The 11,077-nt window shown below is 48.1% G+C and overlaps 3 protein-coding genes across 3 annotated transcripts; 2 read left to right on the forward strand and 1 right to left on the reverse strand.

Moving 5' to 3' along the window:
• The first annotated feature begins 577 nt into the window (after positions 1–577).
• GGS22DRAFT_140996 (uncharacterized protein) lies at positions 578–3,654 on the forward strand. Its single transcript, XM_047958732.1, has 4 exons — positions 578–806; positions 869–1,050; positions 1,120–2,563; positions 2,631–3,654. The coding sequence occupies exons 1-4, from the start codon at positions 761–763 to the stop codon at positions 3,533–3,535; spliced, it is 2,577 nt and encodes an 858-aa protein (XP_047819086.1). The 5' UTR covers positions 578–760; the 3' UTR covers positions 3,536–3,654.
• A 701-nt stretch (positions 3,655–4,355) lies between these two features.
• Positions 4,356–8,140, reverse strand: GGS22DRAFT_140991 (Adaptor protein complex AP-3 delta subunit). The gene is made up of 6 exons (XM_047958731.1): positions 7,878–8,140; positions 7,702–7,820; positions 7,444–7,640; positions 6,983–7,366; positions 6,701–6,929; positions 4,356–6,646 (listed from the first exon to the last, which is right to left on the reverse strand). Coding segments are annotated over exons 1-6 (3,120 nt in total). The 5' UTR covers positions 7,880–8,140; the 3' UTR covers positions 4,356–4,457.
• A 279-nt stretch (positions 8,141–8,419) lies between these two features.
• On the forward strand, positions 8,420–10,081 carry GGS22DRAFT_141016 (tetratricopeptide). Its single transcript, XM_047958733.1, has 4 exons — positions 8,420–8,994; positions 9,048–9,254; positions 9,312–9,455; positions 9,512–10,081. The coding sequence occupies exons 1-4, from the start codon at positions 8,617–8,619 to the stop codon at positions 9,749–9,751; spliced, it is 969 nt and encodes a 322-aa protein (XP_047819088.1). The 5' UTR covers positions 8,420–8,616; the 3' UTR covers positions 9,752–10,081.
• Positions 10,082–11,077: the final 996 nt, after the last annotated feature.

An 11,077-nucleotide genomic window follows, 5' to 3' on the forward strand; every position in this document is an offset into this window, starting at 1 on the left:
AAGGTACTTGCAAAGGTAGTACCAGACGTACCAGGCTCTTGAGGTAGGTACACTTCCCTTGGTAAAATATACCTAGAAATCTGCAAACAAAGGGAAACTCCATTGCCCTAAAACCCCCCTGGAGTCTGCAGGTCCGACCTTGAACTGCTTGCCTAGGTGGACCAATGATCTCTTAAGATTCAGCTATTCTTCACTGTCCAAGCTTTTATTCCAGGTGCTTTATTGGCGGCGAGGAATTTCGTAAAAAAAAAACGAAGAGCGAAACAGAAACATATGGAGACAACGGCAAGCCGTGTTTTATCATTCATTCTTTCTGTACATTTTTCGCATACGCATCTAGTTTTCTGTCTTTGTAGCATACATACATACACGAATCCACAATCACATCTCTAATCTAACAAGTTCTCATACTCATTCTTGTTCTCGTTTTACGTTCTATTTCTACTTCTAACTCCCTTCAGTTGTTCTAAAATAAGTGACACGACCAGCACGACCTCCCATTTTGTGATACTAGTGATACCCACCTCCACCTCCGACCTGTAACTTTCTAACCGCCCGGCCGCCCTTGATTCTTTGCTGGGCTCTGGTTCCTATTTCTACCATTGGTCCTTTATCGCATTACGAGCCAACTCCCATTTTTGCGCCTTATCATACTTCTACCCACAAGTCAAAGATATAGCTACCTCCCGTTTTGAATCAGCATCAGAACGCCTACGCGGCTAGTATTAATCGGCGTTTCGAGAAGACTTGCGTCATCACTATGCCGGGGTTCGCAGATTCTTTCTGGTCTACGGACTACGCCGCAGGTGAGCGCGATACAAACTGACATTTAGATTCAATATTGTACCTTAAACTAACGATGCCTAAGGGTTGGGTGTCTTGTTCACCAAACTCCAGCAGGGAGTTCAGGAAGATCGACAAATTCTAACGATCGCCCGAATGCGAGCCGAGGCCGAAGAGGTCTACGGCCAGCGACTTGGAGATATTGCACCTGCAGCTGACAAGATTACTGGTGGCTTTTCGCGTGATGACGGCGCAAGTGTGCGAAAAGTACGATCTAATTCTCGATACCTTTTTTCGTAGGATCATGTCGACTAACCTTAGTTCTTGTGTGTCTAGGCATACGATGGCGTCCGGTCAGAGATGGAAGATGCCGCGAAGAACCATAAGAAGATCGCACAGAGCATCAGGGATTTGGTCGTGAACCCGTTCGCGCGATGGTGCGACGCCCACGAATCTCGCATTCAAGACTCGCAAGATGATTTGCAGACCCGTATCAAAGCCCACGATCGCCAAGCCGAGGTAGTCAAAAAGTTGAGAAGCAACTACTTCAACAAGTGTCGCCTAGCTGAGGATCTCGAAGAGGAAAACAAGTTAGCTTTTCAAGACCCGGAGACAAGTCCCAAGCAGAGCGCAAATATACCCGAGATCAAGGTTTCGACGAATAAGGAAGAAGAGGAAGAGGACGAGATATACGAGATTGGCGATGAGACATACCAGACTGAACAGGTTAAGAAGATACTAATTCACATGTTGAACACGATAAAGATGGGGGAGACGAAGGTGCCTATCCTTGGTACATATCTCAACACATCGTCTGGTTCCGATATTGTCGAGTATATGCAACGGCATATGGGCTCAACCAGCGTCAGCTACGCCGAACGGATTGGTCAGGATTTGGTGTCAAACGGCTTCCTTCGCCTTGTTGGTAACGTTGGAAATAACTTTGCGAATAGCTCGAAACTGTTTTACCAGTGGCGACCGAAGGCATTCCAACTTTCAGGGGTTCCAGAGAAGAAGGTACCTTTTTCACGAACGTTCTCGATGCCTTCAGAAAACGGGAACGGCAACGATTCTCCCTCCACGGGCACCGTTAGTGAATATTTGTCTGGTTGGAATGTCCTCGGCAGCCAATATCCCAACGAGACTCCCCCAGAGCGTCTTCGGCGCGAGGCAAGGGAAGCTGACGATAAGTACAAAGCTGCTGTCCGAAAGCTTGATGAGATGCGCTGCGAACTCGAAGAAGCCATCTTTGTCCATCTACGATTTCTAGAGCGTTGCGAGTTGGATAGATTGAAGGCTATCAAGACCGTCGTCCTCGACTTTTCCGGTACTATTGGAAATGTCATCCCAAGCTTACAGTCTACGGTGGATCGCATGGTTTTATACCAAGAGACAGTACAGCCTGCCGGAGATCTGCGATACCTATTGGAGAATTATAGGACAGGCCGCTTTGCTCCTAAGGTTGTCACGTATGAGAACTATTATAACAAGGTTGAGGAGCATACATTTGGTGTAGATCTTGAGGCCAGAGCACGAGCGGATAAGAAGCGCGTTCCTATCATCATCACTACGATCTTGACGTATCTGGACAATCATTATCCAGATCTAGAAGGCGACGAGGCAAGAAGGGGTGTATGGCTTACTGAAGTTCAGCTTCCCCAAGTCCACAAATTACGAGTGAAGGTCAACAATGGCAAACCCTTCACTCCTGACACGCTTTCCGAATTTGACGTCTCTACTGTTGCGCATTTGTTAAAACTGTATCTCTTGGAACTCCCTGGTACGTTATGTCCTTTATCCTATCTAGGTAGTTGGAACGTTTTCACGAAGGCTAATTATAATTTTAGACTCGCTGGTATCCTCTCATGTGTACGAGATCATTAGAACTATTTACCAAACTCCCACCTCCGAAACTACCGACGCGGCGAGAATTGCCGTTTTACAACAGACACTCTCACAACTACGCCTCACGAACATCGCAACACTTGACGCCTGTATGAATCACTTTACGAGACTGATCGACCTGACATCAGCGGATGAGCAATACATAACTGAGCTTGCGACAATTATGGCCCCTTGCATCCTGCGACCTCGTGTCGAAACATCGCTGACGATGGAGGAGAAACACGCTTACCGTTTAGTTCGCGACCTATTCGCACACAAAGACGCCATCTTCAGTGAGCTGAAGCGCATGTCGAGTCTGACACACTCAGGATCACTCAGCAGCAACAACACAAGCAACAATAACCGACCACGAGCAATCAGCACGGATGAGAGCAACAGGAGAGCACACATGGAGGAGAGGCAACGTGCCCTTCTAGAAAAGGCAGGGCCGCGCGGCCGCGCCACTAGTCCGGCTCCCGGCCCCCGTCACCGACGTGATAGAAGTACGGGCGGACCCGAGACTAGGTTCCCCATTGCCAGCCCTACTACCGCGAACGATCGCCATCGCAGCAGCCTAGGCAGCCTGAACACGGTAAAGCGATCCAGTCTCGAGGTCCCGGATGGGAGCCCATCTTCGGAGACCAACGGCACAAACGAGGACTCGCCAAAACAACATGTCAACGGCGACTCATTACTCTCAAAACGGGACAGCCTAGGGCGTAGCGGAGCGCGATTTGTAGGCGGACGACGAGTTACTGCGTCCAGAGCTGAACCCTCAGGTCTAGGAAGCGCACCCAGCACGCCCGTCAGCAAGGTGGCGGAACCTGACCGCGGTGTCACGCTCGTGGACGCGCCCATGGACGACTAGTAACGCGTGGGTTGACATACGAGATTATCCGCCGCGAATGGGTAATTATCTACATAAAGAATGGGGCCAACGCCCAGAGGGAACACTCGCCTCGTTTTACAACAAACCTAGACGGATGTTTGTGAGCGCGCGAGCTGTAATGCTTAATGTAAACATGTCCGCCTATATGAGATCCTTGTACTATGCTACGCTACGGCCTTTACGACACGGAAGAGAACCGGATATCCCCAGCTTGAGATGGTCCCGCTTGCGGCTCCTATTCTTGTCCTAGGTAACTCGACTAGGCCATCATCTCTCCTTGGGACTCCCGCTCTCTTCCCAACCTCCTTTCCCTTTGTCAGGTCCACTAGTTTCTTCTTTCGCTCTTCTGGAATCGGTGCGGCAACTGTGGTTTGGTTCCCTACGATAGCACGCGAGTATCGCCGCGTCATGCTGTTTCTAAAAAGGTGTGCGGTGGATTGGTGGTTTATAAGAGGTGGGCGCGGGCCAAAGCAAAGCAAAGCATAGCAAAACAAAGCTGATAGCTGAACGCTTCTTTTTTACACCTCGTCGTTTTTTCCCCTGCGCATACGTTTGTACGTTGACATGACATAGTTGAATCTTGATCACATTAATCTTCACGTCCGCTTTTTTTTGCTGCTCCCCCTTTTTTGAAATAAACTTGATTTTTTTTCGTGCTGGTTCGCTATAAATACTATTATATGTACATTCTTAAATCTCGGGGGTCTGGTACTCTTCGGTGTAGATAAAAAGATGTATGTAATATGTATGTATGTACCTATCTAGGCATAGTAGTAGTGGTAGTAGTAGTTGGATATGTTTTAGATTGTATCAATGCATTGTAATGGTATTCTGTCTATACACCTACCTACCTACCTAGGAGGAGGTACTAATGCTGATGCTAATGCTCACGTTAATCCCCTCACCCAGCCTCCGCATCATGGAATTCAACAGGCGGTTTCGCCTTCTTCTTTTTCGGCTTGGATTTAACAACCACTTCTCCGGCTGCTGCTGCACCGGTCCCTTCGTCTATCGTCGCGACCTTCTTCTTTTTCTTCTTGACTTTCAACTCCGTCCCTGCATCCCCGTTATTCTCTACTACACCGTCACCGGTCTCCTCGGTTGTAGTCTTCGGTTTCTTGGCCTTGGCCTTGGTGCCGGTTTTCTTCTTCTTGACGACTGTGCCCGCGGCGTCGACGCCCTGCGCGACCTGTATCCTCTCGTTCGCGCGCTGCATCTCGAGACGTAGGCGCTCGACCTCCTTGACGGCCTGCGCCATCTCCGCCTCCTCTCTCTGGCGGGCCTCGGGGTCGAAAGCGGTGGCGCTCGAACCGTCGTCCTCAAGATTTAGGGCACCGATACTGGTCGAATCCACGCCTAAGAGGGATTGCTTGAGTTTCTTACCGTGCGCCTTGGACGCGGCGGCGCCGGAGCTGTTCTCGGAGTCGTAGTTCCGATTAGGCGTGCTAAGCCCACTGCTGGCTAGGTTCTCGTCTGCTGCGACGACGATCTTCTGGCGCGGCGCACGGCGGGCTGGGCGGGCTGGTTGATGTGGGCGTGAGTGATCGACGCCGGCGCTAAGTTTATCAAGGTCGAGTTCCATGATAGGGATAGAATCGACGTCTAGGTCGGGGCCGTTTGAGTTTTGGAGAATGTTATGTATAGGGGTCGAGGATCTCTGGATGGAACTGCTCTCCTGGATATAGAACGGGTCATCGCGATTCCTTTCCAGGCGCTCGGCTTTCCTTTTCGCTAAGATGTCTGCATCCAAGTACGTCTCCTCGGTAGGTTGTTGGTAGGAATTAGATGTATCATCACGACTGTCTGCCAGCTTATTGATGGCTGGCTCGGAAACAATACTAGTTGGTGGGGGTCGCTGATAGTAGTAGCTCTCAAACTCATCCGTTTCGTCGACCGGGATGGATATCGACTCGGCAGATGAGAGAAGGAAGTTGAGGTTCGGATTGATAGGCTCATCAAGGTCTAGGCCATCTGGGAGAGGAACATTCTTTTGCGCGGCTTGAGCAACTGAATTTAATTCCCAGCCAGCGAAAAGGGACGGTATCGCCTGTGTCAAGAGTAGGGGTGGGTCTTGATAGACGGTTTCCGTTGACGCCTCCTGACTCGAAGCCGCTTCGGCAGTAAGTTTCAGCAACTCTATAAACTCTACTGCTCGTTCTTGAACTTCGAGATTCGGGTGTAGGACTAAAGATTCGAAGGAATGAATAATACGGGCCATAAGAAGTGAAATTTTTGATTTACGCTCGGGTGTCCAGGGGGCCAACTGATCCCCCGTAACTAGGGAAAAGACCTTCATACTCGCCTGGAGACAGGCTGCAAGAGATTCGGGAGATGGGGTCTTTGGGATGGTTTGCAGCAGAGTTCCAAGGATATCGTCCGGAGAAGATAAATCTGATGAAAATTCACCGATAATCCAAGCAACTGGTTTTAATGCCCCCGAATTAATAGGTTGTCCAATCGATGTTTCGCCATTCAACTGAGATAAAATCGCCTCGGCAGCTCTAACACATATAGGACGAAGAGCCTGAACTTTGACGGTGATATTCCGCAACTCCCCGCCTATTCTCTCAGATATATCACCCTCGTTTGATTTTCCTGATGCGGAAATGGAATTGGTATCAACCACAGGCCGTGGTATCGGAGCAGTTCGAACAAGTTGTGTCAATATATCAAGATACCATTCGAAATCCGTCAAGTAACCATAATTGTTCTGAGAACACATGTTTAGTATCCTGCCGATAACGTCGATCCTGTAATCATCCGGAAGTGGCGGAGACTGGTTTGTTGATTTTGATGCAGAATCGCTGGTTCTTTCGAAATCTTCGTCATCTGAATCCTCTGGACTCAACCGTGACGAGTTTGCTGCCCTGCGGTCTGCTGAAGACGAGAGCTTGAGTTGTCTCATAAGACGACTAACAATGGAGACTAAATTGTCACCGCTGACCATGCCCTGTACAAGATCCAGTGCTTTAATACGAATTGAGATGTCGGTGCTATCTATGCACTCTAAAATAACATCTTCCTGTTGAGCAACTAGCCAAGGATGAGTGACGACGATCTGATTGAATGCGAGCAACGCTACATATTTTACTACAGCATATTAAGTCAGTAAATTAGAACCGTGAAAATTATGGTCACACCTACAGTTTGGATCGCCATCTATCATTATCATGCCCCGTAGCTTGTTAACGCAAAGGGATGCGATCTCTTCTCTCCCATCTGAATCTTCGCCGCTCCCAAGGATACCGCCTTGGATAATGCCGCTGATACACTCATACAACAAGGACATGGCAGGCGTTGTACGGATGATCTCAGTCAAAGGCGGTAGCAGTTTTCGAACAAGCCTAGGCTCAAGTGGCGTCAAGGTAGCAAACTGGATCATAGTCAGCCTAGGGGACAATATGAAAAAGAATATATACCACCCACCAACTTGATCAATTTTATTGCCATCCAATTATTTCCACTGTCAACCAATAGCTCGAACAGGCGAGGTGCCAACGGGAGAAAATCGTGGGGCCGCCGCCATCCGAGCTCGCAGATGACATTCACGATAGCGGCTGTAACGCTGGGGTCTTCAGCCCTGTCCATGAGCCTATCTTTAATCCTCGGCCAAGCAGCACGTAGAGTTTCGGGATATACTAAGGCGAGTCGGTATAAGGTGACAATGGTCTTTTTGCGAATTGCAGGATGGGTATGGTTGAGTCGTGGTAGAAGATCGGGTAGAACGGAGAGCGCAAGGGACGGTGTGATGACATGCGGAAGAGTCACGATCGGAAGAGCGATGGTAGTCGTCGGTGCTGCAGTCAAGTCCTAAAGGCAAGTTCAGTACATCCCCTCTCTTGAATTTCTGGATATATATCGCATTGTCGCAAAACAAAACTCCATACCTTCTTGAGGAGATTGGTTGCTAACATGAGGACCTCTGTATCAGGGCGAAAGCTCTGAATGGCGCCAAGATATCCCACTCGCTTTTGATGGTATTTGGGAGAAGCCATAACCTCGAGCACGTTGAAGGAGGCCCATGACATGTCGTGTCCGAACATTTCCAGGTATATTAATTTTAGCAAAGCGGTCGCCTTGAGATCTATCGTAGGGGTCTAAGGTTAGTCGTGACATTACTATATCCACGAAAAGATATAGCTAACCTAGATCCTGGCTTCGGATTTCTGAACGACATTCTTTCAAGCAATTTTGCATGTACTCTTTCTCGTTGCCTTTATGATTTCTTAAGCCTCGAATGAGGTCGTATAGCGACTTCTCGAACCTAGGATAAAGAGTAAAGCTATTAATGGCTGCGATTCTGTATGGCTAGGTCACGTACATGGTTGTCCAATTTGCACCTTTGCCGGTGCTGGCCGAGCGTCGGGGCGGTTTAGAAGAACAATCAGCTGTACGTATCAGAATGCAGGTTCAAGATTTGCCTCAGATAATTGATCATCTTGACAGCGAGAGAGTAGCCGAGCAAGATGTGGGCGCGGTAGATGTGCCGTTCATCTAGGATGTTGAGTTGTCATCGAGTTTAACAGTATTTGGCATATTTTGTCAAGGTAACAAGAACTTCAAGAAGTGCATGTGCAACATACAACATAGAAATGTATAAACGAGCTTCAAGGTTGCTCAAGTGCCCCACGACGGAAATGTCAAGTCACGTCAGCGGACTTCGGGGCTATTGATAGGCTCATATCGGTACCTAAATATGTACCTAGGTACCCTAAAGTTAGATCCCCACCAGTGACCATAACTTCAAGGGGAAGTTGAGAGCTCCGATATGGACGGCAGAAGAAAGCTTCCGGCTCCGTGCTCCACATTGAAACTTACGTAAGAGCTTCCTACAGGTATCACTTCCACAGTTCCAGTACATCCATTTCCCAGACCGCGCCTTATTAACAATGTACGTCGCTTCATCCTGTTCAACCCGGCTCAACCAACACAATTAATTCATACTCAATACTCGACACGCAACATCCGCATTTTCACATATGCGACATTGAAACTTGAATTTACATTTTAACTCGAAATAGGAGGGAACCGGAGGAGGAATTAGGTCATATATTTTAAATATGTCCTCCTCACTACTTCATCCACCTAGCCACTTACCTCCAGCTACAGCCTTGCAACATTCACAGCAAGCCCCGACCATACTTGGAAACTCTACCGGTGCCATTTCAAGTTCTCTCATCCAGTCTCTTCTCTCGGCCCCGGAAACTCCTGAGTTATGGATTACGTATGAGAACCTCTTATTATCGTGTCTTCGTACCGGAGACGATGAATCCGCGCATCAATGTCTAGGGAGACTTGTGAACAGATTCGGTGACGACAATGAACGAATTATGGCTCTGAAAGGTATACTTAAGGAGGCAGATGCCGATGATTCCGCTACATTGGACGCTGTTCTGAAGGAATATAATCAGATCTTAGAAGACAATCCAACAAATATCGTGAGTATCATCATTTATAGTTCAGTAAAATGATACTAATATCGTCATTTTAGCCCATACTGAAGCGTCGTGTAGCGCTTTTGCGGTCTACTGGGCGAATTTCCAAGTCTGTCAGCGCTTTGATATCACTTCTCGATATCTCACCTACGGATGCGGAGGCCTGGGCTGAGCTTTCTGATCTTTACTTCTCTCAAGGGCTATACTCGCAGGCCATATTCGCACTTGAGGAAGTTCTTGTCCTGCAGCCAAATGCTTGGAACGTTAGTCTTCATATCCGCATGCTTGAAGCCCCTTTTCATCGTTAACTCGAAGTGCAGATATATGCTCGCTTAGGCGAGATATTGTACATTTCTTCGAAATCACCGGGCAACGCAGGTCAACTAGTCGAAGCCTTAAAGCGCTTCAGTCGAAGTATCGAGCTCTGTGACGGTTATTTGCGAGGTTATTACGGCCTTAAGCTAGTATGTATCCCAAAATATGAGCAACCGAAAAATGACTGACTTAAATGAAAAAAAAGACTGCGAAGCAACTTCTGAGCGATGCCCCGGGAGCAGCAACAGATCGGACAGGTTCCGAGGGGTTCGCCGGACCTGATGTGGATACACTCAACAGACTTGATGAGATGGCTACGGAGAAGCTCGCGGAGATCGTGCGGCGCAATTCGGCAGGAGAAAGGGGATGGCAAGGATACGATGAAGCAGAGATCAAGGCGACCCGGGAACTGCTTGAAAGTGGTTCGGACGCGACCATTAGGTGAGGAGCTGCCGTTTATGATGGAGTCGCTGCACGGCAGAAGCTCAAGTGATCCGTCACGATGCCCACTTTAGCCTCACTCACATGGCCGGGTTCCTTGCAAGACATCGCAAGTCATTGTGCGACTAATGGAAAAAAGTTGCATCTGGCATATGCAAAAGGGCAAAGGCACCAATTGGTGCCTTGGGTGGATTTCGTATCTAGAGGCGGTGGGACTTTAGGCATGCCGACGTGTCCAGTCTAAAGTATGCAGTATGCTGGTTTAGCCAACTACCCTACCTGCCTACCGGATGACTGTTCCTACAGTATGAATAGCACGTGGCACCAGTCGCGCAGCTTTGGTTGTCATGAATCAGAAAGGTGGCAATTATAATGGAATGAGCAGGAACCCAGCAAGTGGCTAACATTATCTGAGCCGTAATATTTGGCGTGTATCTAGATCTGGGTGCACTGCAACCGCTTAAATACCGTATTATGATATTTGGGCAGCAAAAAGCCACATTGTCAGGCATCGTCTAGCCGAAAGGAATCAAGGTCCCACAGCCAGAAACATCTAGGGCGGACTTAGATGCAGACAAGTTTCTAGATCCATCTCTCATTTCCACATTGGTTATAGCAGGGTTGCTGTTCCTGATACTTCTCACCTGGGATTGGCTCACCTCAGTTACAATGATGAAGATGTCTTGAACTCGCTGGCAACCTGCATAACCACTTTAGCGTAAGTAATCGTAGCAAACAATGCATTTGTCTCCATACCACCTTGAGGTATGTATCTGCTAACAGGTCTCCTACGAGACCACGTATTTTTCCAGATTTTAGAGACCATGATGAATATGCCAAAAGATCGGTGGGTGAGAAAGTAAGAGGCCTTATTAGTAGACATGAACGGCCACAGTCTTTTAGTTCTCAGCTCAAGAACTTGGAATTGGAATATACCGATCACAGCGTCGCCTCCGTCTTACAAGAGAACCGCCAGTCATGGGGTTGAGGTTTATTTCCAAGTCATAAACCGCCCCCAATGACCAAACTTTGGTGATTCACTTCCAGTAACAGGAAAGGCTTACGTCGGACATGCGTTACTGGAACAGAGCCACGGAAATGATGAGGGCCGACTTATTGAACGCCAAAAACGCCTGGTTTTCGTCTCAATGCTTGCCACAAATCTTTCGGAAAGACTCCGAAGACCCCAGTATTAAGGATGTTCCTTATTATGGATGAGATCGGATGATCTAAAAAGGGAGAAGAATAAGATAAGAATAAGAAGGAGAACAAAAAATAAAAATAAAATAAAATCAGGAACGAGAAGACTGAGAGACAACTGGAGATCCAA

The sequence above is a fragment of the Annulohypoxylon maeteangense genome, assembly GCF_022496945.1.
Source record: "Annulohypoxylon maeteangense strain CBS 123835 unplaced genomic scaffold GGS22scaffold_8, whole genome shotgun sequence".
Lineage (NCBI taxonomy): Eukaryota > Fungi > Ascomycota > Sordariomycetes > Xylariales > Hypoxylaceae > Annulohypoxylon > Annulohypoxylon maeteangense.

Bases quoted from the DNA above. Each gene is read 5' to 3' on its own strand.
- GGS22DRAFT_140996 (XM_047958732.1), top strand. From the start codon at position 761: ATGCCGGGGTTCGCAGATTCTTTCTGGTCTACGGACTACGCCGCAG. The intron at 807-868 runs GTGAGCGCGATA...ACGATGCCTAAG, and splicing joins GTCTACGGACTACGCCGCAG to GGTTGGGTGTCTTGTTCACC. The intron at 2,564-2,630 runs GTACGTTATGTC...TTATAATTTTAG, and splicing joins GTATCTCTTGGAACTCCCTG to ACTCGCTGGTATCCTCTCAT.
- GGS22DRAFT_141016 (XM_047958733.1), top strand. From the start codon at position 8,617: ATGTCCTCCTCACTACTTCATCCACCTAGCCACTTACCTCCAGCTACA. The intron at 9,255-9,311 runs GTTAGTCTTCAT...CTCGAAGTGCAG, and splicing joins TGCAGCCAAATGCTTGGAAC to ATATATGCTCGCTTAGGCGA. The intron at 9,456-9,511 runs GTATGTATCCCA...ATGAAAAAAAAG, and splicing joins GTTATTACGGCCTTAAGCTA to ACTGCGAAGCAACTTCTGAG.
- GGS22DRAFT_140991 (XM_047958731.1), bottom strand. The intron at 7,641-7,701 runs GTTAGCTATATC...CCCCTACGATAG, and splicing joins AATCCGAAGCCAGGATCTAG to ATCTCAAGGCGACCGCTTTG. The intron at 6,930-6,982 runs GTGGGTGGTATA...ACTATGATCCAG, and splicing joins CAATAAAATTGATCAAGTTG to TTTGCTACCTTGACGCCACT.